The sequence below is a fragment of the Staurois parvus genome, unplaced genomic scaffold (genome assembly GCF_062004578.1).
Source record: "Staurois parvus isolate SC_StPar_1 unplaced genomic scaffold, SC_StPar_1.0 ptg000432l, whole genome shotgun sequence".
NCBI classification, from domain to species: Eukaryota; Metazoa; Chordata; class Amphibia; order Anura; family Ranidae; genus Staurois; species Staurois parvus.
This window is the reverse complement of record NW_028318228.1, coordinates 3,711,633-3,735,374: the sequence shown is the minus strand read 5'-3', so window position 1 is coordinate 3,735,374 and position 23,742 is coordinate 3,711,633. Positions and strand designations below refer to the sequence as shown.

The window sequence follows — 23,742 nt, the reverse complement described above, 5'->3', positions numbered from 1 at the left end:
GAAAAGGGCTCAGTTATAGGCATTGAACAACAGTTGTCATTATCAATCCTTATTTATATAGTGTCAGCGTTGTGTATTAAGCAATAACAGGTATAGGGGACACAGGTATTGGCAGCAGTAAACCATGGATGACACAAGGACATCTAGGAACAGTCCAAGCAGGTCCTGCTCTTTTATTCAGTATAGCAAGTCCAGAACATAAAACAAAACATCTGCTCTTCCAAGCCACTAGCTAACCTCAAGTCTGCTCCTAATAGAGTGCCCCCTAATTGGTTTTCCAAAACAAAATGGTGGCTCTGGTACTGTTTTCTATGTTCTTTTAGCAGTCAGCCTTTTCACCCATCAGCAGGCTCCTTCAGCAGAAACAGTACAGTAAGAAGCACAGCAGTACCAGAGACTTCCACAGTACTTTCAGTTGTACAGCATCCCTGCCATTTAGGAGAAGTCTTATATTTTTTTCATTGACCGAGGCAGATGATGTTATGACCTCCACCTCTGCCAAAGTAACCTTGTTTTCATTAGAAAAAATACAATGCTTCTCTTAAATGGTGGTGCTGCAGCACAGGCAACTCTTTTTTTATATCCGGGCGTGGAAGAGAAGCCTCTGATACTGCTACCAGAACACTGTGCCAATTACTGTACATAGCACAAGCTACTACAGTATATTACAGCCTAAGCTAGCATGTTCTGTTCATGCAAACAATGTTTGATATTGCCAGGGAACCCAAATTCTATTTAATGTAATGAAATAGGTAGCATTCTCTAAAACGTTACCACACTGGGCCATATAACTTTTATACAAATCCAGGCCTTGATCTGAATTGCGAGTAGTTTTGCATTTCTGTTTAATGGCAAGTAAATGGATCTGAATCAGGGGCGGACTGACAACCTATGGAGCCCCCGGGCAATAGGGGTTAATGGGGACCCTGTGTCCTCACCCACACAAACCACACCCAAAAAAAGCCTATGAAAGGTATCAGTGGCATCTCATGGGGCCCTCGGGCAGTGCCCGAGTACCCGAATGGTCAGTCCGCCCCTGATCTGAATGTACACCTTAATAAAAAGATGTGTTTTTTTCAGGATTTGTTGAATTACATTTAGGAGGACAGACTTGAGCTTCCTAAGTAAAAATGAACTTAGTAGTGGTGTTTCTCCATATTATTATCCTTAAACCTGTGCTACATTTCTAAATTGTGGAATAAAAGTTCTGCCTACAGGCAGATACAACAAAATGCCTGCTATCAACCTTACTACCCAGAAAAACAACTTATTTGCCTCTCTTTGATTTCCTTTTGGTAAGCTGGGGCTTGACTTCCTCTGATGTCATTTCTAAACCCTGTCTTTTGTCCTTTCCTTATCTAGTGAGAATGCGTCAGCGGTCAGGAAACACACTCTCACTGGACAGCAGAATAGCATTAGCGGGACTTAGACAGTTGATCCAGGGAATATCTGATTGCCTCTCGGGAGATCAGGAATGAATTTTGTTCCCAGCAGGAGCAAATTGGTTTGTGCTTTGCTGGGGGGGGGGGGGGGGTTGCCTTCCTTTGGATCAATTGTGGGTATAGGATTATACTTTTTTTTTTTTTTCTATGGTTGACCTGGATGGACTTTTGTCTTTTTTCAGCCAGACTAACTACGTAACTATGTAACAAAGCAAAACTAAATCACTATTAAACAGCTGTAGCTGCATGCCTGGAGGCTTGCATGGTCTGATTAAAACCTGAGATTGAACTGCCTGATGGGAATAAGTCACTTTTCTGATTTATTTGTGTGTTTGTGTCAAGCTCAGCTTGAGTTTATGAGCTGTGTAAAGAGTGTTTCCTTTAAGAGACAAGAAAGGGAGACACATGAAAAGGAACCACAACCTCTACCTGCTAGCAAGAATCAACAATGCAAGTTGCAATATGTAATATTTAAAATTGACCAACCATTCATCTCTGTTTGTGTATATCTGTACTGACTGTGTGCACAGTGCCAGAACAAGACATTATTTTTCTGTCACCGTTGTGTGATACATTGGCATACATTCCATTATCAGACAAAGAGGAAAAGGGTGGGCCAGAACAATGGCATTTTCCTCACCACCCATGAGGCATGGGTGTAGGCAGTTGGAGATGTGATTAATGGATAATGAGAGTTGATAGACTGCATCACATCTATTAATGTGCTGGCATAAAAAGTTTAAAGTCACCACTAAAATACATTTTTGCAAGGGAGCAGGCAGATCGTTAGAAAACATTTCAGACGCTATAAACGTCATAGGTCTAGGAAATGTTAATTTTCCTGCATTAACTTATTAACAGAAATTTGAGTATCCTTTAAAAGCCAGCTTGATGAAAATGTTAATTTAATAAGAAACTGAAAGGTAAAATGAATCATTCCATTTTTTTTTTTCTCAGGGCGGATTTTGGACTTGAAAACCGGTACGGTGAAGAAAGAAGGGCAACAATCCTCAATGCGAATGTGTATGGGATCCCGTCGTTCATTTATTTGCCGACTGAGGTAATAATAGTATCCTGATGTATAGTATGTACATTAATTTACTAATAGATGGAAAACTGTCTTTAGCCCTTTGTTAATTAGGAGCAGCATCTGCTCCATTTTTGGGTTTAGCAGAGTGGTGCAAGCATGGTGCTTGCACCATTCTTTATTAATGCCCCTCCATTGTATTTAATATTATTTGTGGTTGCAACAGTTCTTAACTGCTTCCCACCCACAGTAATTTTACTGCGGGTGGGTGGCACAGCCAGACAAAGCAACATACTGGAATGTCGCCTGGCACACGTGCACTGGCGTGCCCGCTGGGGCAATCACGTGACACAGCGGATCATGCCGCTTGGTACCTAGCCACTATGAGCGGCTGGGGTATCATTTGATCGCTATGACCAGTCTTAGTGATCACATGATATTTATGTGAGCAAACTGTTATAAATGGCTTTCCATTCATGACAGCTTGATTACTGTTGAGATGCTGTGATTGGCCTACAAATATTACGTGGTACTTGGCTACCTGTACCATGTGATTCACATGTCAATTCAATGGTAGCAAGCTGTCATGACTGGAAAGCCATTCATGACATCTAAAACTATTGCTCATCATTGTTATAAGCAATAAACGTGTAAAAAAAAATATCTCTGATCACCCCCCCAGAGTAGTACTACTCTGGTGAAAGTATGCAAAAAAAGAAAAAATGTTTAAAAATGTAATAACATTTTTTTTACATAGTTTTACAAGTCATTATCCTTGATCACTGCCACACCAGTCATATGATAATGCTGTACTGCACTGGTGACAGTATGAAAAAGATAATGTGAAAAAAACACATTTTGTTTAATTTCTTAATTTTCCAAAAAATTGTGACAAAAAATTACAACTTCAAGTAACTCACCATACCTCCAATTATATTGGACTGTCTAATTTCCAAAAAGAAGTCATTTGGGTATTTTTACTGTCCTGGCAGTTAAGGGCCTCAAGAAATGAGCCGTCAGCACATCAGCATTGATCCATTTTCCAATATATACCATACTTTGTGGACGCTATAACTTTCACACAGACTCAATAATATACACTGATTTTGGTTATTTATACCAAAGAAATGTAGCAGAATACAGTTTGGTTTAAATTTATTAAGAAAGATTATTTGTTTGCAAAATTTTAGAACAGAAACTAAGAGAAATGTGTGTGTGTGTGGGGAGGGGGGGGGGGGGGTTCAACATTTTTGTTATTTTTTTCCCAGTGGTGATCAATTACCACCAAAAGAAAGCTCTATTTGTGTGAAAAAAAGATATAAATTTTATTTGCATACGGTGTTGCATGGCCACAAAATTGTCAGTTAAAGCAGCACAGTGCTGAATAGAAATAAAATTCCCTGGTGATAAGGGGGGTAAAAATGTCTGGAGGTCAAGTAGTTAATTTTAAAACTATATCTGAATTTTCAGGTACACCAGAGTTCTTCTTTAACCTGTTCCCGCCCAGCCAATAGCAAAATGATGTAGATCTGGGTGGGCATCATATAACGTCCTTCCAGGTTGCACCTCGCACGGGCCCCCGAGGGGCGTGGTATGGCAAGATCTGTCACCGGCTACGTACCTCGGACACAACCAATGACAGATCTGTGTACCAAAGGTATTTTTTCACCATCATATAGCAGAATATATTTTGGCCTAATTTATGAAGAACAATTATTTATTTGCAAAATTTTATAACAGAAACAAAGAAAAACGTGTTTTTTTTTTTCAAAATTTTTAGTCTTTTTTTTGTTAATTTAGCAAATAAAAAAACAAACCCAGTGCTGAATAAATACCACCAAAAGAAAGCTCTAGTGTGAACAAAATAATAAAAACTTAGTTTGGGTTCAGTGTCGCATGAGCAATTTTCATTCAGAGTGTGAGAATGTTGAAAATTGGTCTGGGCAGGAAGGAGGTAAAATAGCTGGTATTGTAGTGGTGAAACCTTTGCATCTACAGACACAACATGTAGATAAGCAGGTTTTCTTGCCGGGTGTGTAATAGGTTTATATTAGAGGGTACATTTTCACTACGGTGTCTGTACATAACCGTTCACTGCGAGAATTATAGCCTTCAGTGTATTTAATCGCTCAAAATTGTAATCAGAATGATTTCCTTGCTCTTTTGTGGTGAAATCTAACAAGGTATTTTAATATACAGGAAGAATAATATCTGCGTGCTGAGCTAAAGGGCCTTGGATGACTGTGAGCTGGAAGTAATGATAGAGGGCTTCTAGGGGCGGCTTTCAATGCTCTTGTTTCATTTCTGTGAAAAGCCAGACCCTCTGGAATTTCAAACATTGCTCATGCTAATTAATAATCTTGGCATCTTCCTAAAAAATGAACTTACTAGCCTAAGCATGAAATATTAGCACTGAACAGACATGTGTAAAGCCTATAGGTCAGTCTGAATATTTTCTGTTGATCTCTCATCAGTATCATATATACCAGGCAATCATACTAATCTGTAGCGCTACCCCCGGAGGGGCCGATGAGATTAGACAAGTCCTTTCCCAAGCAGTGCAAAGGCAGCCAGGCACACAACAACATTCAATTCACTCCAGATCATTGAACAGTCTAGGATTTGTCTTTTTAACTACTTGAGTTCCGGAAGACCCTTCATGACTAGGCCATTTTTTGCTACTGCACTGCACTACTTTAACTGACAATTGCGTGGTCATGCAACACTGTATCCAAATAAAATTTATATCACTTTTTTCACACAAAGAGAGCTTTCTTTTGGTGGTATTTGATCACAACTGGATTTTTTTATTTTATATTATATAAATGAAAAAAGACTGTATATTTTGGGGGGAAAAAAACAATATTTTTTACTTTCTGCTATAAAACATATTCAATAACAAACAGTAGGATAATTTCACCTTTGGGAACATGTTACATGTTCCACCCATTTTTAATGACCATGGAGTTAGAGCCGCCGATATTTGGCAATAAGCATTCACTCAGGGAGGCTCAGGACAAGTGACTGCCCAGCTGGCAGGCAGAACAGAAGGTTCCGCTGCCTGCAGGACCGATGCCAGCTCAGCCCAACTCCCAAGCCCCGCTGCTAGTGCTAAGTTATCTATGCCTTGTGCAGAGCCAGAGACTGCAGTCACCATCCTTCCTTCCACCTGACCTCAGCACTTCCGGCCTGCCACATCCCCCTAAATAAACTGTTGGGACAGAGCTGGCCCTGATGGGGCCCCATGAGCACCTGGTGCCCCTGGGCAATGCCCAGGGCTGCCTGCTCAATAAGACGTACCTAGGCACACCTTCCCAGGGTTTATGTAGGTTCTGCTCAATATTCTGGCATTTGAATTCTTCCTCCCTGAGCTCTAGAAACTCTCTCTAGAGGCAGGGGGAAACCACCAAACTCCCAACCTGTGAAGTTCTGAACAGACCAGACCAAACAGTCACTGATCCTCTAGCTACAGAACAAGCCAAAAACTAAATTAACCTAGCAACCTAACTAGGAGGGCTCTACACATCTATTAAAAAAATATGTATCTATAAATGTTCATATTTCTGTTGAAGTATGACTACTGTGCTGTGATTTGTTTATAATCCCATTTATTACCTGTTGTATCAGAAATAGATTAAGGCTTAGTTTATTCTTGCAGTTGTGGAGCTGTAAAAACACACAGTTGAGCTGCGTTTTCACCTTTCTCCCTAAGCTGCAAAGGCAGCTGTACAAGGGTATACACATGCCACATCATGGTGCAACAAAAATTATCCCAGCTGTCGTTTTGGTGGGTAACACCACCCGCTGAATGCGACCTGTTCAAGTGAACGGGGCCCTGCTGCCCCGCCACTGTTGCAGTGTGGTGCTGTTGGCTTTTAGGGGTTTAAAATAGGCAGAGAGGTAAGAACATAATGGCTCCTTGCCATCCATCAAATACCCTCTGAAAAGTGGTCCACCACAAATCACTCTTCAAAGGTCTAGTGCAAATGTAAATTAGCCCTTACTGAATACAGGGAAGCACTTTTAGAAAATGACACACTGTAGGTACATTGTAAGGTTGAATAAAGACACCAGTCTACCCAGTTCAACCTGTGTGGGTGTGTGTGTGCTCATGTCAAAAATCATATCCCATATCCCTGTATATTGTGTTCACTAACATGTCCATCTTAGAGTTTTTGAAACTATCAATACTTCCCGCTGACACCTCCAATTGTGGAAGTGAGTTCCACATCCTTACTGTCCTGACAGTGAAAAACTCCCTATGCAGTTTAAGGCCTAAACCGCTTCTCCTCCAATTTAATTGAGTGACCTCATGTCTTCTTATACTCCCTGATACTGAATAGTTTATTTCCTATGCTAGAATCACTATTGAGTTTATTTGTATATCGCTATCATATCCTCTCAAGCATCTCTTCTCCAGGAAGAATACGTTTAATGTTTCTAGTTGTTCCTTGTAACTGATATCCTCCAGTCCCCTTATTAAAAGAGAAGTAGACTTCAAAGTCAGTATTTTTCCCAGCCTGGACCAGCTGAGTGACGTCAGCCGACAGCGGGTTTCAGCTGAAAACAGATCACAGGAGTGCAGAATGAACCACAGGAGAAGTACAGCCAAAAGAGCTCTCTCTCCAGTTCCGGCACATGCTTCCTGAGGATTGGTGACCAGACCTGAATGGCATCTTTTGGACATGCTAATATTCTGCCAGCTTTGCTTGCTGCAGCTTGCCATTGCCTGTCATCCATTAGTACCTCTAGATCTTTTTCCATCCTGGACTCCCCCAGAGGTTCTTTTCCTAGTGAGTAACTTGCTTTCATATTTTTAGCCCCCAAGTGCATTATTTTACATTTTTCAACATTATACCTTATTTGCCATGTAGTTCCGCACTTTTTTTATTTTATTGAGGTCTTCTTGTAAAGTTTCTATATCGTGCTGTGAAGTTATAGCCCTGCTTAGCTTTGTACCATCAGCAAACACTGAGATTGAGCTGTTTATACCGACCTCTATATCATTTATGAATATATTAAATACAATTGGCCCCAGGACAGAGCCCGGTGTACCCCACTTACCACTCCAGACCAGTCCGAGTACATGCTCTTTATCACCACCCTTTGGACGCACCCCTGTAACCGTTTTTCTATCCATGTACAAACTCTATGGTCCATGCCTACAGACCTCAGTTTGTAAATTAAGCGTTTATGGGGGACTTTATCAAATTGTTTTGCTGAATCCAGGTATACTACATCCACAGGCCTGGATTTTATTTACTTTTAATATATGTATGTAAATATAGCAGCCACATGCTGCTAAATTTCTCGCTCCATTTAAAAGTTATGTTGCTCACTTTTTATTATTTAGTAATTATATATTTTAATATTTCATTATACATGTGGATTTTCTTGGTCACAGTTTTTCACACAATGCACTCATTTCACCCCTAAAGAAGACAGTTATAGCGAAACATGTTTAGGTTATGGGACTTTGGGTTTTGTTGGCACTTTGCTGATTTGATATTTTCTCGGAGATCTATTCATTTATTTGGACTATACAGAAGATTATGGATACAAGAAGGTTCATTAGGGCTGACATTAGTGTAATAGGAAATAAAAGTTCCAGTTTGAAGGTAAATGTGATGGACTGATTATGTAATTCCACTTATGTACTTTTTGTTGGTAACACTCATTTTAAGCCGGAAGAGTTGCAAAAGGTTATTTTTATTTAACATTGTAATAAAAGTGAAGTTTTGGGATCCAGTGGGTTTGTAAAGTGCAAACTGTTGCCGCTATATAAATCCCATATAACAATAATAATACTAATGTAAGATCACATATTATAAGGCTTTCAACCTTGGCCCCCATTCACAACTTAAAACACGCACATTACAATGTATGTGGTAATGCACATGTAGTTGTGAATGGGGTGTTAGTTACCTTTTTAAAGCACACTAACTTGCAGGTCACAGACATGAGCATTCCCTCGTGGGAAAGAATTGGAATTGCATTTAAAATGCTTTTCATGCAGTAAAATTCATCTGTTTTGCTGATGGAAAATACAGGTGTACCTCGGTTTACGAATTGAATGCGTTCTCCTGGACATTTCATTTTGCGAAAGATTCATAAACTGAAACGCGGTTTCCCACAGGAATGCATTGAAAACCGATTAATCCAGAGATTAATCCGGAGGTCAGAACAAAGTTTTAAAAAGTCGCTGTCACTATAGGTCAGTGCCGGTTTTTAAATGTAATTACCAGCTTTTTTTTTTTCTTCACTATAGCTCAGAAAATCAGCTGTCACTCTCCCCCCAGCTAAAAGAAAGAAAGTTTCCTTTTACTTTATTTCCCCAAGTGAAAAGAAACAATGTTTCCTTTTAGTTTGTTTCCCGAGATAAAAGAAACAAAGTATCCTTTAGCTCCAGGGAGAGTGACAGCTAATTCTGTGAGCTAGGGAAGAAAAAAAAAGCAGGCAATTGCATTTAAAAATCGTCAATGACATACACTTCGTAAAAAAATTTAATTCATAAACCAAGGCGTTATTTTCAATGGATTTTCATTCGTAAACTGAAAATTACGTTTACCGATGTGTTCATAAACTGAGGTACACCTGTAGATGAGTTAGCATAGACCCTAAAACATTTCTTAATTTCAACAAAGTTATCCTTGACTAAAAGCTTTCATCCTCTCTATCTTGCATTGATGCACACTTCAGTATTTCTCAAATTGCCTGTGTACGTTACTTAGCCTGTTCCTTTGTGATGGGCTACAAATGGTAGCGGCTTGCAGTTTCCTGTGAGACTTTGGCGGTGTGATGTAAGGTCACGTACCACGTGCTGTCTTTATGGTATCAAACTTGCTAGGAGACTACACACCTGTTCTGCAGGTACAGCTGGACACAAAGGGGGCTTATTTTGCTTGATTTTGACTGTTGCGTTGAAAGAAAACCAAGAATGGAAAATGGCAAGAATACAGAGAACCTAAAGTAATGTACACCTATCCTTCAGCCACCAATCTGATATCCTCCCGCTTTCAGATTTCTCATGCAGTGCAAATCATGGCTGTGGTGACTTTTTGTAGGACCCCCAGATTTTCTTCAAATGCTGCACTGGAATGGCTTGGATGTAAGATCACAATGCAGTGGGGTTTATTTACTAAAGCTGGTTCACTCAGAATCTCGTGCACTTCTGCATAGAATCCAATCAGCTTACAGGTTGTATTGCTAAAGCTGAATTGAACAAGCTGAGGTTAGAAGCTGATTGGCTACCATTCACAGGTGCATGAGATTCTGAGTGAACTAGCTTTAGTAGATAAACCCCAATTTGTACAGCCAGGAGCTTAAACGCGTGATTTTTTTCTGAATATACAATTCACATCTTGCTGGTTTCTCTGACAGTAAAATAACAATGTTTATTGGTATGTTAATTAGATGATATCTAAGATGTTTTAATACTTAAAACTGCTATCGTTGATTTATTTAACTCCAGTAAATGTGTGTTCCTGTAGATGTGGTAACGCTCCTCTGGATCATCTACCACTCAGCAGAATCACCACAATGAGGAAGAGGTACAGGTAAGTTATATGTTGCAATGGTTCCACAGTGGGAAGAATTGAAGACTTGCATTACTAAGGGTCTTGAGATCTGTTTTGAACAAAACTTTATCTTCATAAAGTGGTATTAAACCCCAAAACAAAAATGTAATATATTGCAATTTGCCAGTTCTTAACTGTGGTGGCTGCGGAAGTTTTCTTTTTTTAGGCTTTTTCACCTGTGGATCCAGCCAACACATTTCCTGTCTTAAGGTGTCTCCACTCTGGACAGAGGAGTAACAGAGACACCATAGGACAGCAGCAATGTGAATATGGGAAGAGGGTAGTGTTAGAATGACTTGACTAAAAAATTAAAGCTGAACTCCAGCTAACACTTTTTAAGAACTTAAAGCAATAGTTTTTTGTTTTGTTTTTTCTTTTGGAATAAAGGTCTTACATACATGAATAAAAGTTGACCATTGTAAGCACCTCTTTCAGTAGTAAATGGTTTGTCTCAACTCTCTACCTGCCACTTTTGCTGGATAGCTTGGCCTGTTAAAGGAAGTTGAAAATCAGCAAACTTACTGGCCAGATCACCAAGTGAAAATAAAGGAAAAAAGCCTAAAAAGGAAACTTCAACTGCAATTTTTTTTTTTTTTGTATTTGGGTTTAATACCACTTTAATGTAAATTCCATGCCCAGTCCAGTTATTTCTTTCATTTTAGATAGAGTAAGGGAGATTTTTTCCACACCTGTGTCCCATAGGGAATATTTCACTTCCTGTCCCATAGCCAAAACAGGAAGTGAGAGAAATTTCCTTCACATTGATGGAAACCCGGGGGGTCACCACGGTCACCAGGGTCTCCAGCATTAGTGTTCCAAATTAAAGATTTCCTATTACTGTTCTAGGAACCAGCTAAAATGTGGGATTTTCTTTTACTTTCACTTTTAATGCTAAACAGGACAAATAGAGAGGATAAATCTCATTAAGAGGGGCATAGACAGCAATAAAAACTTGGTAGGTGTTCTACTCCCTTTCCACCCTATCCAAAGCAAAAAAAAAACATTTTGCCTTTAGGCCCCTTTTTCACTGACGGTTTAATAGGTTCCGCCTCTCAGTTTTTCAGGCCGACTCGATCAGACCATCCATAGACCTCTATTGACCCGTATCCATTCCTGTACGTTAAAAACAGACGCATGGGGATCCATTTCCCATGCATCCAGCGGATCGGATGACAGTCAGATGGAAATGGAGAGGTGGTCCATTTCCTTCCAACCACCCCATTGGAAAAAGCAGGCTGTGTCTGTGTCCGCTCTGGCTCTGCAGCAGTGGAGTGGACACAGACCTGTCATCCGCTTAGCAGAGAGATCCCCCACTGAGGAAAGGGATCTGCTGGCAGGTCCGAAAGGGGCCTTAGTGACTTGCTTATTTTTTTTTTTAATATTATAGAATAATATGACCAGGCTTCTTACGGTTTGTTTGATGATTCTTTGTCTGGTACCAAGAAAACACATGTAAGACATTGTTCGGGAGTCAGCTATCTATATGTTTCATTTGTGCTTGTCTTCCTTTTTAAAACCCAAATTCCAAAAAGGTTGGGATGCTTTGTAAAATCTACATAAAACAGAATGCAATGACTTGCAAATCTCATAAACCCAATATTTTATTCACATAAGAAAATAGACAACATATCAAATGTTTAACCTGAGATAATGTACCATTTTTGAGAAAAAAAAACAAGGTAATTTTGAAATTGATGGCAGCAACACATCTCAATAAAGTTGGGACAGGGCAACAAAAAGCTAGCAAAGTAAGTGGTACTAACAAGGGAGAGCTGGAAGATTTACAATTTACAACTAATTAGGTTGATTAGCAACAGGCAGTAACATGACTTGGTATAAAAAGAGCATCTTAGAGAGTCAGATTGTCTCAGAAGTAAAGATGCGCAAAGATTTAGCAGCCTGTGAAAACAATTTTAGAATGTTTCTCACCCTAAAATTGCAAAGACTTTAAATATATCATCATCTACAGTACATAATACCATCAAAAGATTTCAAGAAGCTGGAGAAATCTCAAACCGTAATCTTCGGGCTCTCAGATGGCACTGCATTAAAAAGAGGCATGATTCTGTGATGGACATCACTGCATGGGATTAAGAATAATTCCAAATATTACTGTTTGTAAACACAGTTCACCGAACCATCCAAAATTCAAGTTAAAGCTCTTCAAGATCATGCAAAGAAGAAGCCATATCTGAACATGATCCTGAAACATCGCTGTCTTCTCTGGGACAAAGTTCATTTAAAATGGTCTGTTGCAATGTGGAAAACTGTTCTGTGGTCTACAAGTATTAATATGGCAGCCATGGGCACGTGTTCACTGGACCTACTGGCTTATTATCAGCGCTCAGTTCAAAAGCCTGCATTTCTGATGGTATGGATTGCATTAGGGTGTATGGAATGGGCAGCTTGCACATCTGGAAAGACACCATCAATGCTGAAAGATATATCCAGGTTTTAGAGCAGCATAGACTCAGTCAAGAATGGAACAACATTCTTTTCCCAAACCTCCAGCAGCTGGTCTCCTCAGTTCCCAGATGTTTATAGAGTGTTGTTAAAAGAAGAGGGGATGCTACACCATGGTGAACATATCCCTGATTCCAACTTTTTAGAAATTGGAGCTGTACTTTGTCAGCTTTATGTAGCCCTTTCCCAACTTTTTTGAGATGTGTAGCCCCCATCAATTTTAAAATTACCTTTTATTCCCTAAAATTGTACTTTTTCTCAGGTTAAACATTAGATGTTTTCTATTGTGAATAAAACATGGGTTTATCAAATTCTCAGATTATTGCATTCTGATTTTACACAGCATCCCAACTTTTTTGAAACTGGGGTTGTATAATTGACCTCCACTTTTGCTTGAGAGATTTGTTAGTGATTTTTGTTGATGAGTCAGCTGGTCATAACACCGTGAGAGAGGACTTCTTACAAATGTACCATGGAGATGGCTGTGAAATGAGGACTTTTGTAGGACTGCTTGGTTGAAAGTCATATAAATCTGCAGTTAATTCAAGAAATGTTTTGATCTTCATCTTAGAGAGAGACATACATTATAGTTATTATAAGTATAGAGAGAAAACAGGTGGCGCACACACCTAGTGCATTATCCAAGGTTTATTGTAGGAATTAAATCATAAAAACATACTCACAGACGAAGCATGTATCTAAAAAGCATAGAAAAATGACAATGGCCACAACGGCGGGCAAGGTGTTCTCACAGTCAGTGCACGATGAATGGAAAGTAAAGTAAGAACCTCGCTGTTGATGCCTCAACAGCGAGGCTCTTACTTTACTTTCCATTCATCGTGCATCAGCATCAGAGGTTGGTCATCAGCTCTGAGGAAAGGGATTCGTCCCCGAAACACGTCAGCCATTTGACCGCACTGACTGTGAGAACACCTTGCCCGCCGTTGTGGCCATTCTCATTTTTCTATGCTTTTTAGATACATGCTTCATCTGTGAGTATGTTTTTATGATTTAATTCCTACAATAAACCTTGGATAATGCACTAGGTGTGTGCGCCACCTGTTTTCTCTCTATCCAGTGGCTGATTTCCCCGTCTGAGGAGGGCTGCACCCCTGGAACATTTCCTTTTGGTTGTCGCTGTCCTGGTACCCTTGGCTTCCCTTTTGGCTGTGCATATCCTGAGGCGCTGGAGAGTACATACGCTATCTTATTATAAGTATACTTCTGAGCTGTAACTAATAATGCCTTATGCATAATCGTAATTTCATGACATGGAACCATTCTTAGCTGCATTCTACTTGTTTTTTTCCTTCCATGTTGTTTGTAAAGGCATTTTTTATTTCTTAGTACATACCACTCTGTCATCATTTATAGGAATGGCCTGGGACCAGTGAAAGAAGGTGAAGCGCAGTATTCTGTTGTCCACTGTACCGGATATATTAAGGCTTGGCCCCCAGCAGGTAAGAATACTCGTAAAGTGCTATGCCTACCCCTAATGCAGGTTTAGACACTATATCTGGTTTCTGTGTTCTTCACCTAAAGCAGCCCCCTTTCCCATAAGGCAAGCTGGCCTATCAGTACTTGGTTGCCCGCAGGATATATACACAATGCTATAGTGCCTGGCCACCACACCAGGGCAGGCATAAACTCAGCACAGCAAACAGGTGCTTGCGGTTGGCAAACAGGCAGAGTGATTCAATGACAGTCCACATACAAAGCAGTCAAGGTTCAGAATTGTCAGGGTCAAATCCATAAACAAAAGGCAGGCAGAGTTGAGAGAGTAGTTGATATCCGATCCAAGGTCATCAATTAGGGAATCCAAACTAGCAGGCAGGGCAGACAAACATGGAGCTTGGAGCATGTGTTACAAATGCAATATCACAAGCATGAAACTGCAGGTTTGGCTGGCTTAAATCAGGTTTGGTCTCTACCCAGAGACTGGCAACATCATTCACCTTGCAGGTGGACAGGCAGACAAGGAGAGTGCATTACAGCCAAAAACAGGATGCTGGAATAAAACCAGGAACTGTGATGGAACAGGAGCGCTACATGCTCCTGACAGAAACTCTGATATGAAACATGAAAGACATGTGTAAGGCCAGCTTCAGTCCCAAAGGTAACAATAAGGCTCCATGCACACTATCATTTTTTAAGCTCCTAGAAGCTGTTATTAGCATGTATTTTCTGCTCCTAGAAGCTAAACAGTGTTATCCTATGTGTCCATGCACACTACTTCAGGCTATTAGTGTTTTTTGAGCTTCTGCGTCTAAGAGCCTAAACAAAATTGTTTTTGTAGAGCTTTTTGGAACATTTTTCCAGCAGAAAAAAATGCTAAATACTCCTAAAACTTTCTTAACAGCTTTTTTGTAGCTTCTTTTTTCTACATGTACTGTAAATACGCTACCTTTCCTAAACGCTACTAAAAAGCTACAATATTACCACCGTTTTTTTATCCAGCATTTTTTGAGCTTAAAAAAACACTAGTGTGCATGGAGCCTAAGAATATCATGTAGTAATGACTAGATGATTAAGAGAAAAGTCATCACACTATAGTAAGGCCATATTTAGAGTCTTTGCTGTCTGAGGCACATAGAATTGATGATGCTTCTTTGTACAAGCTCCACCAGTTTTTTCCATATGTGTGAATATTTTCACAATATCAGAGAGCTCTAATTGAACTCTGCACTCTGTCAGAACAATGTTAAAAATTTCATTCCAACAGAGATACAATTCAAATCAATTAACATGGTCCACTTGCCATGAAACAACGAAGGTGCAGGTGACCAGACATATTATCACATGTGTTAGGAGTTCAGATTCTCTGTATGGGGGCCTCAGTAAGAACTAGAGCAATGAAGTTGTCATTTGTGGGTCATTAACCAGAAAATATATAACTGAGCGCAGGCTGCGTATTTTTGGAAAACGTGATGCTCTGGGAATTAGAATTCTGTTATTAGTAACAAAAGGTTAAGGTTTAGTATTGGAGGTGTTGGTTCTTTTGGCAGATCAGGATGATCTGTTCCCAACAGAAATATGACTTTTGTCTGAAAGTGATCTAACAGCTGGTATTTATGCAGGAGAGTGGAAGATTCTGTATGGGTCTGCCAGACACTGTCACATTGGTATCTCAGCATACCATCCTAAATTAAAACTAAGGAAGTCTCCTGTTAAACCTAAGTTACACATTGTCATCAATGCTGAACCCAACACAACCTTAGGGGCCTATGCAGGGGTGGACTGACCGTTTGGAAACTCGGGCACTGCCCGAGGGCCCGGGGTCAATAGGGGGCCCCATGAGATGCCCCTGGTACCTTTTTCATAGGCTTTTTTGAGTTTGGGCAAGGACACAGAGGCCCCATGATCCCCTATTGCCTGGGGGCCCCATGAGTTGTCAGTCTGCCCCTGGTCCTATGGCACATTTTTAGGAAAGAACCTTTAATTATTTGTTAATGTCTAGATATTTAGTTCTAGTATGTAAATGTTACCTGTAAACAAAGTCAATGTGCTGTTCACTTTCACCAAGTTTTTCCAGTTCATTTGTTTATTGACTTATCAAAGAACCACATGCTTCATTATTCACTGACAAGAAATGTAAATAGTCCCCTGTAACACTGATAGAACCAGTATTTGTGTGCACAGTAATGGAGTAGGACAATGCAGTGTATGGGATGCACACACCTAAAGTGACATCCTTATTCTCCAAAAATAATCCATACACATCTACTATTAAATTGTCCTGTCATCTGTTTTTCCTGAAATTGTTTCTTACTGTGTTTTTCTGTCTTCTGTTTTTTGCTTCACTTTTGTTTGTTTGGAACGTTCAGTGAGCGTTAGCTTTGGTCATGTACACTGCTCTATGCACACTACAAATCCCATGGTCTTTAGTCCTTAGTCCATCTTGGAAGTGAGCAAGAGAGGATGGCTTTGTTCCTACATACAGTGGACCATGGAGAACAAACGTAGTCACCCTCTAAAAGGAAATCGCACAGCAGCAAAAACAGAAATCTGAAGATTTGAAGTAGGGAGAGAGCAATAGAAGGGACTTTTTTGAGTTAAGAATACAGACTCAAATAGAATGCTTTTAAACCAGTGTTTAGTGTCCCTTTAAAGGATAACTAAAGATAAATAATTTTAGATAGGGTAGTGAATGGTTAAATGTCCTTGTCAGTTCTGTTTTATTGTCTGTGTCATGTTGAGAAGGTTTTCTTAAGCTCCTCTACCAGAGATACAGTAATTGAGTGGAAATTACTTTAGGTAGTAGAGAGGCCATACATCAATAAAAACCTGACAGAGGTTTTTAGCATTTCCCTATGCTATCTGAGATCCATAGTTACAGGCAACTGCTTTTTTGTGGTGCTGGGTATGTCAGAATTGTATGCACAAGTAATAAAAAGAATTAATTGCAGTGGAAGCAATCTCAAGCTGCAGACTATTTTCCCCAATGAACATTGTTTCAAGATAGTTAGCTGAAGTACTGAAGTAATCATCTTGATTCCAAAGTTTTAAAGTAAGTTTTTTTGTTTAGTTAGGTTTAACATAATAAAAAAGATGCTAATAAGCCTCAAAATTGTGCAGAGTACATATTAATGTAGGTGACCTGGGGAGCACTTGTAGGGAGTAACGGTAAGTTCTTTGGCTCAAAAACAAGAGGAACTCTCAAATTTCCTCACTGCCAGTTGTTTGATTCTATGAATACATACATACATACAGACGGCCAAAGTTAAAAAAGCTATAGATAATAAGAAAAGAGCTTTTATTAAATATAATATATTAATATATTAAATGAAGGGACACTATTATCGTTTAAACATTACAAAGAATACAACAGAATATGCAAAAAAGAAATAAAGGCTGCAACAATTGAAAACAAATGACAGATTGCAAAAGATAACAGGACCAACCCAAAAAAATCTTGAAATATATTAATAGTAAAAAAGGTCCGGTCTGAGCATGTAGGCCCTTTACAAAATAATCTAGAGTGGGTGACTGGGAACAAAGAGAAGGCAAATGTATTAAATACCTTCTTCAGCTCTGTGTATACAAAGGGGCATAGGGGAGCTCTTGTCCATAATGAGCATGGTATTGACACAGCTCCAGATGATCCACATTGGCTCACAATTGATATCCAAAATATTTAGACAGTATAAAGGTGAATAAAGCACCTGGATCGGATGGCATACACCCACGGGTCCTTAAAGAATAGAGCTATGTCATTTCAAAGCCATTGTTTCTCATTTTTAGGGACTCTTTAATGACTGCCATAGTACCACTGGATTGGCGTAAGGCCAGTGTGGTGCCAATATTTAAAAAGGGGTCAAAATCTTTACCAAGTAATTATAGATCTGTTATGCAGGCCATAGATGGGGAGAAAAACTGCAGATTTTTCTTTTAAAAAACGAAAAATCGGTTGTTCAAGTGGCCGACGTTACCATCAATGGTAAAAAAAATCGGCCGATTTTCTACCCGTCTAGAGCCGGCAAAAAGTGTCCCTGCAGAGAGCTCTGCTATTTCTTTGACAGTTCTCTGACAGTTCCTTGACATTTATAGAAGTTGCAACAATGTATCTATTTGTTTCCATTTAGGATACAGATGTTTTTATTCGGAAACAAATAGATACAATGTTTCAACCGCTGTAAATGTCAAGGAACTGTCAGAGAACTGTCAGAAATAGCGGAGCTCTCTGCAGAGACACTTTTTGCTGGACTGGAATTCTTCTTATTTTCATCCTACTTCTTCTTCTTCTTCTTCTTCTTCATCATCATCCTCATCCTCTTCTTCTTCTTCTTCTTCTTCATCCTCATCCTCTTCTTCTTCATCATCCTCATCCTCTTCTTCTTCATCATCTTCATCCTCATCCTCTTCTTCATCCCCATCCTCTTCTTCTTCATACTCATCCTCTTCTTCTTCTTCATCCTCATCCTCTTCTTCTTCTTCATCATCATCCTCCTCCTCCTCCTTCTTCTTCTTCTTCCTCATCTTCATCCTCTTCTTCTTCATCATCATCATCCTCTTCTTCTTCTTCTTCCTCATCCTCTTCTTCTTCCTCATCCTCTTCTTCTTCATCCTCATCTTCTTCTTCTTCTTCATCCTCATCTTCTTCTTCTTTTTCTTCATCCTCATCCTCTTCTTCTTCATCATCCTCCTCCTCCTCTTCTTCTTCTTCATCCTCATCCTCTTCTTCTTCTTCTTCTTCTTCCTCATCCTCTTCTTCTTCTTCCTCTTCTTCATCCTCATCCTCTTCTTCTTCTTCATCATCCTCCTCCTCCTCTTCTTCTTCTTCTTCATCCTCATCCTCTTCTTCTTCTTCTTCTTCATCCTCATCCTCATCCTCTTCTTCTTCTTCTTCTTCTTCTTCCTCATCCTCATCCTCTTCTTCTTCCTCATCCTCTTCTTCTTCCTCATCCTCTTCTTCTTCCTCATCCTCATCCTCATCTTCTTCTTCTTCATCCTCATCCTCTTCTTCCTCTTCTTCTTCATCCTCTTCTTCATCCTCATCCTCTTCTTCTTCTTCATCCTCTTCTTCCTCTTCTTCTTCTTCATCCTCTTCTTCATCCTCTTCCTCTTCTTTTTCTTCTTTTTGTCTTCCTCTTGCAGGTCACTGCTCATGCGCAGATTTTTTATCGGTAAAAAATCGGCCGATTTGCCCACTAATTGCCGCGAAAATCGGCCGATCGGCAAAATCGGCCGATTTTTTTCCAACTTTACCGAAAAACAAAAACGGCCAAAATACCGAAAAACGGCCGACCAAATCGCCCACTAACGATCCGAAAATCGGCCGATTTTCGACCCGTCTATGGCCTGCATTAGTTTAACTTCTATAGTTGGGAAGCTACTGGAGAGTTTAATAAAAGACCACATAGATGAGTTCTCGCTGGAAAAAAATATTTTAAGCAACAAACAGCATGGATTCATGAAAGACAGAAGTTGTCAAACAAATCTGATTTCTTTTTATGAGGAGGTGAACAAAACCTTGGACAGAGGGGTGGCAGTGGACGTGGAGGAGCTCAGCTATGAGGAAAGATTAGAGGAACTGAATTTATTCTCTCTTGAGAAGAGGAGATTAAGGGAGGATATGATCAACATGTATAATACATAAGGGGGGATATGATCAACATGTATAAATACATCAGTGGTTCATATAGTGAACTCGGTGTAGAGTTATTCACCCTGAGGTCATCACAGAGGACAAGGGGGCACTCTTTACGGCTGAAGGAAAAGAGATTTAATCTCCAAACATGGAAAGGTTTCTTCACAGTAAGAGCTGTGAAAATGTGGAATAGACTCCCTCAAGAGTTGGTTCTTGCCAGCTCAGTGGATTGCATTAAAAAAGTCCTGAATTCTTTCTTGGATACACAGAATATAACTGGATACTATTTATAGGTAAAGTTCATCCAGGGAATATCTGATTTCCTCTAGGGAGATCAGGAATTTCTCCCCTGCAGGAGCAAAGTGGATCATGCTTTGCTGGGTTTTTTACCTTCCTCTGAATCAACTTTGGGTGTAGGATTGTAACTTTTTTTTTTTTCTTTTAAATGGTTGAACTGGATGGACTTTTGTCTTTTTTTCAGCCAGACTAACTATGTAACTATGAAGATTTGTCCAGTTTATATAGAAACATATATTTCCTGAAACTAGATTTTTATTTTCTTTTTAATTGTGTGATTCTTTGTTAGATAGTCAAACCTACTGCAGGCAAATATTGAGAAGAATTAAAAAGTGAAGGATTAGCAATTCTCATTCAGTCTTCCATAGTAGTGATCTCAGACTTGCTGTAAGTTTGCCCAAAGGGTTAAGCTATTTTACTGAGACTAGAATCTTCTACTTGTTGTTTAAAAACCAAACCTCCCATGGACCATCACCCTTCTGGAAATCATATTGAGAAGTCTGTATGTGGCAGCAGAGCCACCATTGACAGGGTTGTAAGGGGCCCAAAGCAACCCATCTTGCCTGAGGTGGAGCATACAGCCAGTGCAGGGCCTACTTTTATTTATGACCATCAGAACCTGCATGTATTTTGGGGAGTGGAGCCTTTAAAAAGTAATAATTTGAATAAAAGATCATTTCTTTACTGTTTTAGGCTCCATTCAGACTTGTAGGAGTAAAAACGTTGCATGACTTTGTAGTGCAACTTTGACGCAACTTTGGATGGGTGTGACTTGTCCCTCTGCAAAATCAGACACACTGTTGCACCACTGTTAAATGACATAAACATTCAGGTATGACTTTCATGCAACTTTTGAGAGTTAACATTGAAGTCTGTGGTCCTCAAGTTGCATGAAAGTTGAAGTTGCATGAACTACTTTGCAGCCGCTGCAACTTTAAGTCGCACATATATGAATGGTTATCATCAAAAAACATGAGGTACAACTTGTCATGTGACTTTGATGTCCAAAGTCGCACGACAAGTAGCACAAGTGTGAATGGGGTCTCAAAACAGAACATAATAACAAACTGCACATAACTGATGTTGCATAGCTATTCTAGTAGGAGCTCCACAAGTGTTAGGAATGATTCCAAGATTCTGTATACCAATGAACTGTGAATTGATAAAGAATGGACATCATGATAACACAGATGTGAACAAGATATGAAACGTCTAATAACTTGTAACTAAAAAAAAGAATAGTCCACATGTGATAGAAGATAGGGCTTTCTAATTTTGTTGACATGCACATTTATATCACAGCATTGCCTCTATCCTTTGTGTTTTTGGCTGTATAGAACCCAATTGTACAGATGAGTGGGATGACTGGTTATTTTTAGCAGCTCTAAACCCATAAACAGACTCTTATTTCTTTGTGTTAGTGGTTTCAAATCAGAATCGCCCCTCAGTAACCTGTGTAAATTCCTGAGTTGTGGCGTATGATGTTTTGTCCTTTGGGAAAAGAGATTTTGCTCAGAAATTCTATATATAGAATTGTTTAGCCCGCAGCCAGCAGCCCCTTCTCTAATGTATGGCAGGTGGGAATTCAGCTTTCCAGTACACGCAAAGGTTCACTTATTCCACATTGTTTGTGTGTTCAGATCAGAACAGACCCACTGACATGAGGTCATCCTGAGTAAGACTCCCTGGCCTGGCTGGCTCAGCAGTATTATAAAGAAATGTGAAATGTGTATGATGGAAAAAGCGAACTAAAAATATCTCTATTTCATTTGTGCGTCTAACTTCTTCTTTATTCATTTAGGTGCGTAACTTTACAAATAAACTAAAACATAACCAGTAGTTACCATATGTTTTAAACCCCCATTAAGAACCATCTCAATAAAATGTGACAAGGTAAATGCGGAATATGAGGCATATACATTTAACATTACACTGTTTGGCTAACTAGTCTTCTTTAAGCCCTTTCTGCTGGTTAATATGCAGCACAACCATCGCTGATCTTCAAGGCTGGTTGGCACCCAGTCTGCAGGTTCACCATACCCACAGCAAGCTGCACTAGGAGGCTCTTTATTTGAAGTCACTGTCCACGAGGAAGCCTTTTACTTCTTGTAACACAGGAATATCATTCATATGGGAAAATAAAAGCTTTTTGGTTATTGTGTGATGATATCATCACATGGTATCCATGCTAACCAACAAATGAACAATAACATGTTTCTGGTGTTAGTAATCAAATGATGCCAAATGGTGCCACTTGCTAATGGTGAATGGGAGTTGAAGAGAAGCATTGGCAGAGCTTTGTTGCTTTGTGACCTCTAAGATGCTCTTGTACTTTTAGCCACCTTGTCTTCGTCATACTGAGTAATAAATGTATGTATCCCAATCCCACAAACTCCTCTTCCACTTATTTACAGGTTTACATTATAGTAAGCCATACAGGAGAATACCTTATGTACAAAAAAGGGTGGCAACTCTACAGATTGTCCACTTTCTTCTGCCTGGAATCATGTAATGTAGGCATGAAGACAGTTCTGTGAGGGAGGTAGTCGTTATATCTGTACTGTGTGTTGGTGCACCAAAGAACGTAGAACAAGAGATTTAGTAATCCATATCTGATATTAATATTTCATTGAAATGACATGGAACAAGGACCCCCTTCTTTAGATCTTTGAAAATTAGCATGCACCCAAGGGTCGCTGAGTGTCTGAGCGTAATATGTACAGCTGGTATAGAAAAGAATTGCCCCCTTAAAATATTTACATTTTGTTGCTTTGCAGCCTGTAATGAAGACAGACACAGTGTTTGTTTTATCCAGCTGTATTTACTCAATGTAACCTATAACAATCACATGAAAGATAGGACACCAACATATCAGAAAAAAATTAAAACAATTCAAAAACAGAATCACTGAGTTGGAAAAAGGATCACCTCCTTGTGTCAGTGTTTTGTTGAACCATCATTTGCTTTCATTACAGCCTGTAGTCTGTTGGGATTTGTCTACTAACTTTGCACATCTAGACTTTGCAATATTTTCCCGTTCTTCTTTGCAGAACTGCTCAAGTTCATTTAAATTTGATGGTGACCGTTTGTGGACTGTAGTCATCAAGTCATTCCACAGATTTTCAATGGGTTTAAGTCTAGGCTCTGACTAGGCCATGCAAGGACATCCACCTTTTTCTCCTTCAACCACTGTGTGTCATTTTTGCTGTGTGCTTTGGGTCATTGTCATGTTGGAAGGTAAACCTTCTTCCCATTGACAACTTTCTAGCAGACTTTCCTCAAGAATTTGATGGGTTTTTACCCCATTCATTTTCCTTCTATCCAGCCCCTGCTGCAGAGAAACCCCTCATAACAGGATATTCCCACCGCCATGCATTACTATAGGAATGGTATTATTTAGGTGGTGAGCTGTATTGGATTTCCTCCAGACATTGTTTGGTCATGAGGCCAGATAATTCAATTGCATTCTCATCTGACCATAGCAGCTTTTTCCATGTGGCCTCAGAATCGTCAAGGTGCGTTTTGGCAAAGCTCAATGGTGACTGCATGTTGCCTTTTTTGAGGAGTGGCTTCTTTCTTGCATTTCTGAAGAATTTATGATATTGTTGTCACATGCACACAATGACTACTCTTTGTCATAGGTTTCTGTGACTACTTCAGAATTGCTTTAGGCCTCTTGCTAGCCTCTCTGACCAGTTTCCTCCTGGCTATTTCATCCAGTTTGGAGCGATGTCCTGATCCAAATCAGGAAAGCAGGTAAACGGCGTAAACCAACCATGAATTGTGAGTTTGCTGCTGCTTTGGGCCAAGTGACCATCCATAACCTTGGGGGCCCTGATAGAACAAGGA

General features: G+C 39.6%; 1 protein-coding gene across 5 annotated transcripts in view; it reads left to right on the top strand.

Annotated features, from left to right (window-relative positions):
- The window catches only part of ARNT2 (aryl hydrocarbon receptor nuclear translocator 2), a 182,129-nt gene that overhangs the window by 106,483 nt on the left and 51,904 nt on the right, over window positions 1-23,742 (top strand). For all 5 annotated transcript variants that reach the window (XM_089687644.1, XM_089687642.1, XM_089687645.1 and 2 more), the window contains 3 exons: window positions 2,400-2,502; window positions 9,960-10,025; window positions 13,884-13,969. In XM_089687644.1, coding sequence (XP_089543770.1) covers window positions 2,400-2,502; window positions 9,960-10,025; window positions 13,884-13,969 — 255 coding nt within the window. The remainder of the gene's footprint in view (window positions 1-2,399; window positions 2,503-9,959; window positions 10,026-13,883; window positions 13,970-23,742) is intronic.